Source organism: Syzygium oleosum, unplaced genomic scaffold (genome assembly GCF_021117445.2).
Source record: "Syzygium oleosum isolate NSW1041296 unplaced genomic scaffold, Sole_v2.1 Sole_v2.01, whole genome shotgun sequence".
NCBI classification, from domain to species: domain Eukaryota; kingdom Viridiplantae; phylum Streptophyta; class Magnoliopsida; order Myrtales; family Myrtaceae; genus Syzygium; species Syzygium oleosum.
Window position 1 is genome coordinate 19,983,424 of NW_026607485.1, and position 7,178 is coordinate 19,990,601.

Genomic DNA, 7,178 nt, shown 5'->3' on the forward strand with positions numbered 1-7,178 from the left:
TTTACAATTAACATCTGCATCTCAAAGGTAAGTACCTCCGTACTCGGTTCTAAAAAAAACATAGGCCGAGAATATTAATTTGAATGGCCACATTCATTTTACATATTCGTCGACAACCACAATAACAATTTTTTTGTTAATATTTGATGCTTCAACATGAATACCAACATATTTCTTAATATTTGAAAAAATAATAACAAAATGGAGCTCGTAACTAGGGTTCCTATCAAAATCTATAATATTATAATATCCCTTCTCATGCTCAAAACAAAGATGATAAATTGGAGGATATAATCATGTGGCATTATGGGATCTTAATTCAACTCATATAGATGAATTTGGTAATCTCAAGAGCTTTGACTCTAGCAGAGTTAAAGACTCATTCAAGAATGAGAAATTCCACGTATTATTGATCATTATGTAAAGCATAAGCACATTTTTATTCTAATTTCAGTAGCTCTGAAATTTCAAGGAGTATGTTTTTTTTTTTTTTTGATGACCTAGGGAACCCCCGCACGGCCGACAGCCGGAAGGTAAACCTTGGGGGTGACACGTGCTAGCCACCACACACGTGCACCGGTTAAGTCACCCGGCGGCACCCGGGATTCGAACACTCAACCTTTTGCGAGAGGAAGAGTGCGCGCTCCAGCAGCGCCACCCAGGCGGGTGGTTCAATGAGTATGTTTATCCTTTCAAGGAATACAAAAAATGAATAAATGAAAAATATTTTCATTGTTCGCGAAAATATTTAGACATAAATTGTTATCGATAATGAAAATATTTTCCATAGACTAATTATTTTAAGCGATTATTTTTAGGAAATTGTTTTCCAAATCATTTATTTTTTGTGAAACAAATAGAGACAAAGGCAACCGATTTTACCGATGACTTCTCAAGTTTCACGTGCGTTGAAGTCCTATTTTGCCAACTACGTGCATGAGGTTTTGCCAACTCAGCTTGTTAGGTTAATGAGAGATCAATGAGACGTAATCTCTATTAATGTAACTAATTCCGCAACTTTACTAGTCGTTTACCAGCTCCTTCTTGTGCGGGGAACTAAAGGATATTGCTTCATTGTATTGTATATTAGGGAGTCGATAAACCTGAGTATGGAAGTAGACTGTATCGATCAATCTGTAGTCTATAGCATAAAACAAAGTAGAGAGACGCGATTGAGAAGACAATATAGAAGATGCCAAACGGTTGAAGGAGGATTAAAGGTCGGTTTGTTTCGTGAGAACTTAACGGTCTAGAAAACATTTTCTTAATAACGATATCTTTTTCTTTCAATAGGAATCTATCAAGTCGTGGAAAACACTAGAATCATGCTTGCCATGCGGTCGAAGAAAGTCCTTGTTTCATATGGAAATGTATTATTAATTTCGAGGCGAATATGGACCTCGGTTGATACATAACATAAGTGCATTGATAGTTAAAGATGGCGTGCAACTTACAACATCGAACGGTCACTCCCCATCGCATCACGATCCAAAACATACACCGAAAAGGTTTTGGAATAACATCGAAAAGACATGATTAACAACATATCGTAAGTGGAAATAGGGATTGATGGAAGAGGCAGGCAGGCAGGCGAGGCTGGATCCGACGCGAAGCCCTAAGCGGACAAGCCCACGCTGCGGAGGACGACGGTCTCGACGGTGATGCCAGGACCGAATCCGAAGAGCACCCCCCATTCGAGCCCGTCTCCGGTGGTCTTGAGCCCTTCCTTAACCGATTTCTTCCTAATCTCGTCCAATACGAAGAAGACGCATGCGCTAGACATGTTGCCATACTCACCGAGCACGTACCTCGACCGGTCCATCTTCTCGGGCTTGAGCTTCAACTTGGTCTCGACTTCGTTGAGGATCGCGGGCCCGCCGGGGTGCGCGACGTAGAAGAGCGAGTTCCAGTCCGTGATGCCCAGAGGGTGGAATGCGTCCGTCATGCACTTCTCAACGTTCTTAGAGATAAAGGCCGGAACGTCCTTTAGGAGGTTGATGGTGAGCCCGATCTGGCGGACGTGTCCGCTGATGGCGCCCTCGCTGTTGGGGATGAGGGTCTGGGACGCGGAGACAATCTCGTACAAGGGCCTCTCGATTTCCGGGACAGGGTCTGAGCCCACGATGAGCGCGGAGGCGCCGTCGCCGAACAGGGCGTGGCCCAGGAGGTTGTCCATGAAGGCCTCGTTGGGCCCGTGGAAGGCGGCCATGGTGATCTCGGCGCACACGACGAGGACGCGAGCCCCCTTGTTGTTCTCGGCGAGGTCCTTGGCGAGGCGGACGACCATGCCGCCACCGTAGCAACCCACCTGGTACATCATGAACCGCTTGACGGTTGGGCGGAGGCCCAAGAGCTTGGTGAGCTGGTAGTCGCAGCCCGGCATGTCGTTGCCGCCGTAGGTGCAGAACACCAGGTGGGTGATCTCGGACTTGGGCTGCCCCCATTCCTTGATGGCCTTGGCTGCTGCTTCTTTCCCTAGCTTCGGCACTTCCACCGCCAAAATGTCTTGCCTTACATCCAAGGAGGGTTCCGTGGACGAACACATGTTCGAGTGCTCTTTCACCATCTCCTCCGTCAAGTGCAGGTACCTCTTCTTGATCTTGGACCCTTCACCTAAACATATACACCGAACACAGATCGATGTCATGGTGGTCTTCTTCTTTATGGACCGATCAAATTATTCATACACGACGGTGAAAGACGCAATCCCCACAAGTTATTACCGGAAAAGAAAGAAAAAAACCGATCCCGGCATCAAAAAGTTCCATCAAAACAATTGTTGATTTGCTTCGACTTTCGTTCCCTAATTTCGTATCTAAGCATGTATGTATCCACTAATCTCTAGTCCCTGCTATCTACGGTGTTTGTAAGTGCCATGCACAAAAAGGTGAAGCCGCCCAAATTCTTATATGATGGTAAATGACGAGGGCACCACAAAAAAAAAAAAATTGTTTAAAAGTGCATCAATGTAGGTATGCTTTAAACTATACGTACACATGCGCTTGAACTTGCTTTTCAGCTGTGTCATGTGTTCGGACTTGGTGATTCGAAAAAAATAATCTGGGAACGTGCTCTGCTCGTAAACGTTTGGGGGGTTCGCCGTTCCGATGGCCAGGATCGTGGCAGGGCCTTGTGATTTCTGGGCACGGCAGAATTCCTCGACGCTCACCATTTTTCTTTTCTTCCCGGGGGGGTGGGGTTTCAAGAGAGCGAGAGACGGCGAGGGTCGGTGGAGCGGTCACGACGGAGGAGGCGGTGGTGGACCGGGTTGCTGCAAGTGATTCTCTTTGGGCGTGTGGTGGCACAGGTGAACTTTGGGAGAGGGGTGGGATTTATATTCAAGAGAGGCTGAGGGGTGGTGGTTGGGCTTCACGTGCGTGTCTCGTGATATGACTTCGGGACCTTATTGTCACGTGACACGCGCGTGCTCGTAATCACTTGTCCATCACAAATGCCATTTTAATCTGATTCTGTGAACATAAAGTTCATAACGATACACTACTCATTGTCAGCTCCATGCACAAGAGTGAAATCGAGTCAAATTACTCAGCGACAGCTCCGGCTCGGCCCGATGTCTACTAGAGATCGACTCACTTGATTTCGAGTTGAGATCGCGTTCGAGCTACTCGAGTATCTTGTATAGGTGAGCACGAGCTTGTTGACATTCAACTAGGTAGGCTCACGACCCTAATCGAGTTTTCACTATTTTATTGAAATTTTAAATTATTATAAAAAGGGGCAAGATACTTGAAATTACATTCGAGCTTATAAAACTTTATAAGTTGATTTCAATTAAATTCAATCGGGTCGAGTTCGAGCACCTGGATTCTCTAATTGAATCAAGCTCGAGTTGGATAATTAATACTCAATCGAGCTCGAATCTAGCTTCGAGCACCGAGTATCTGAGTTGAGTTGAGTCGAGCTCGATTTTGGTAGTGCATCAATCCGAATCGGCTCGATTATACACCTATACACATGATTTGGCTGTGATAAGAATCGTGCTATCACCGGTCTTTGACTTTTTTCCCTCTATTGATATACTTAATAGGTATGTCCGAGGTTAGATGATACTCTTGGTCTTGCTAAGATATTAAACTCACGGTGCACGCAATATTATGATAGTTTAAGCTCTTAGTTTTAGCTGCTGCGCGTGCAACTTCAAGTTGGTTGGTATCAGAGCCTAGGGTGTAGAAAAGTATGGACACTCCCGGCTAGTAGAGGTTGGCGAGGGAAGCCCAATGAGGATCTAGGGAGGTATCACCTGACTTAAGCTAGGGCAGTTTCCTAGTCATTAGGAAGAGGAAAAAGCATCATGAACAGGAACTTCCACCTTTGCTCATTATTTTAGAGAACGACTTGCATAGATCACTTCAAATTGAGTGTAGATGGTTACGTGCGGATGCTAAATCTATGAGCAGGTTGGTAATGTTTGTCGTGACCCGAAATTTGGACTAAACACCAAGGGAATGTGTGTTTTGACTTGCATTTTCAGTTGATTAAGACAAATTAGGAGTTTATCTTTAAGTCCATTAGCATGCATGATACATGAATATGGAGTTGGTTCATACAACTCCCCAAGATGGATTTGGTAAATGAAGGTCTATATGCCGCACCCCTTTGTGCCAGTATCTTCCAATTATCTTGACAACAACAGATGTCGATAACATAAACTAATATCAGATCTTTCTATAAATAAAATTGGTTAAGTCTGTTATTTCGATTAATTTATCAAAAGCCATTTAGATGAGATCGGGTGCTTACCTTGATAGTCTCTCGGAGTTCAGGTTCGGCGATGCAAGACACGATTCATTTGCACAATGAGAAGTAAAATACAAACTAGGGAGGGAAAACTCGAATATGGCGCGACGATGGGAAGAGAGTTGGCTGGTACTTTCGGGCTAGGACTTATGGTGTGATAATGGTAAGGCATGTAACTACCAACCTAATTAAGCTATTGGAGAGAGTTGGTCCCGGAGGAGAGGGGTCCAAAATCTCTTGATTTGACTTCTGTCAATCTACTCACCACTGAGCAGACTCTCCTTCCCTATTCTACACGAGTTGGTGAAACAAAAAGATGGAAATGTTGCAGACCACCATTTTGCATTATGGTTAAAGTCGAGCTTCTCAAACATTAGTTCAAAAACTCCCCAAAAAAATGAAGTGCAAAGGAGCATATTTGAAATTGAAACATAGATTGAAATTATGGAATGCTATATTGATGCAGTAATGTCATCTTAATGACGTCGGTGTGGATACAATGCCCTCAACCAGAACACTGATGATTTGTGCTAAAATTGCAACGAGCTCATCTATAGCCGTACAATTCATGGTCACATAGCCGTTGCCTTTCTCAAGTTCTGGTTGAACTTTCCTCGGATGTCTCATGTATGTACAATCACTGCCAATTCAGCCAATTTGGTTGAGCAAGTCTAGCTTAAGGTTGATTAGATCTAGCAAGCAACTGATTATCGCTAGGTGACTCGTGAACTTTCCATTCTATTAGCATCCTATCTAACTTTCCACAACTAAATAATATTGTGACACAACTTTGTGGAAATCTCTATTTTGATTGGATTGATTTGCCCTTGAAACTCATGCATATTCTTCATGAATACTCTTGAAAATTATAAAGATAAAAATGCCCTTATACCAAATCGAGTGAACAGTTAAAAGAAGTCTACAGTTACTTCTTAGGTCGCGCTAAATCCACCCATATTTTGGCTGCATACATACTCTATGAAATGAAAATGAAAATGTATCCGAATTATAAGTCCCACCGTCTCATTTCTTTATTTAACACATTTTACATGCATAGACCCTGCATTTCTCTCTCCTCGCGACTTGGAGATGGTTGTTTTTGGGCTGCTTTCCCATCTCTACCCCTACAGCGTCAAGTTTCAAGCTCGCACCATCGTGATTAGGGATGATCGGTTCCTGGGTGGATTGGTTCCCACCTAGGAACCTAGAACCGAATCAGGCAAGGTTGATTCCTAGTTTGTCGAACCGGGAATCTGCCCACCCGGTCCTAGAATTGGATCGGACCGTAACGACTGGTCTCGTCCAGTTTCAGGGTTGGTCTCGGAACCAGTGATTTCTTATCTTCTTTTTTTATCATTTCTTCTATTCCCAATAAGTGGAAGTTTCCAACAATAAAAGAAAAACAATTTACTAATTAAAGTTTGCTTCAGAATAAAAAATATAAAAAAAAATAAGAAATATTAGCCGTCCGGGCGGTCCGGTCCCTTATGTGGAATCGGGAACCGGACCGATCCCCTTCGGAAATCACCCAGAATTAGGCGGTTCGGTCTGATTTCCGAATGGACCGGGACCGATGCACATCCCTAACCGTGATTGCTGGGATCAAGGCCAATAGATGTAGTCACCTAAATGGAGCTTGATCCGAGTTGGTGAGTGCTCGGCAATACCGTCCATCCATGAGCACGGGGAGGTGCGAAGAAAGAAAGACGGATAGAGAGGGTATATTTCTCATTCTAACTTCTTAAGGTGTGTATGGAGCCAAAGTTTGGGTGGATTTAGCTACAGCCCTTACTTTTCCCGTTTCTACCATTTTTTATTGTTCGCTTTTTGCTTATTTAAACAATATCTGTCTGTCTGAATACTTCTATCAGAAGTTATTCTTTAAAAAGCATAAAGAAGCCCGTGTTTTTCAATTTCACTCTAATTTAAACATAAATTATTCAAGTATATATCAAAATCTATTGTATTTCTTTTTTATCGAATTTACCTGAAAATAAAGGGAATATCTTTACTAATGGCCGTTTATCACTTAAATTAAATAAGCTATTCTTTAAACTATAAATAACGTGTTATGAATAATATTTATTTTGCCCTTTCCATTTTTCCATGTAAATTAATTAGATAAGTGTTGACACCTAATTTTTGCTTATCCGTTTTAGGTTAATCACATAAACTAAGGGGGGGTAAATTTTGACGCCTAAACATGAATAATTTTCATTTAATCACATGGCATATAGACATTAGATGCATTGACATTAATGGGGTCTGTTAGACATATTTTTCTTATTAAAAAGAATCAGTAAAAAAAAAAGAGAAACGTAAAAGACAAAAGGAGAGCTCTTCCCTGGGCTGATACGAGAGTATTTCTTCTCTCTCTCTCTCAAATCCACGTTTTCACAAAAGCAGCAAAGATAAGAAAG

General features: G+C 42.6%; 1 protein-coding gene across 1 annotated transcript; it reads right to left on the reverse strand.

Moving 5' to 3' along the window:
• Positions 1-1,414: 1,414 nt before the first annotated feature.
• On the reverse strand, positions 1,415-3,417 carry LOC115669763 (chalcone synthase 2-like). Its single transcript, XM_056309600.1, has 3 exons — positions 3,269-3,417; positions 2,995-3,174; positions 1,415-2,613 (listed from the first exon to the last, which is right to left on the reverse strand). Exons 2-3 carry the CDS (start codon positions 3,170-3,172, stop codon positions 1,616-1,618), a joined length of 1,176 nt encoding a protein of 391 aa, XP_056165575.1. The 5' UTR covers positions 3,173-3,174; positions 3,269-3,417; the 3' UTR covers positions 1,415-1,615.
• Between the last annotated feature and the right edge of the window lie 3,761 nt (positions 3,418-7,178).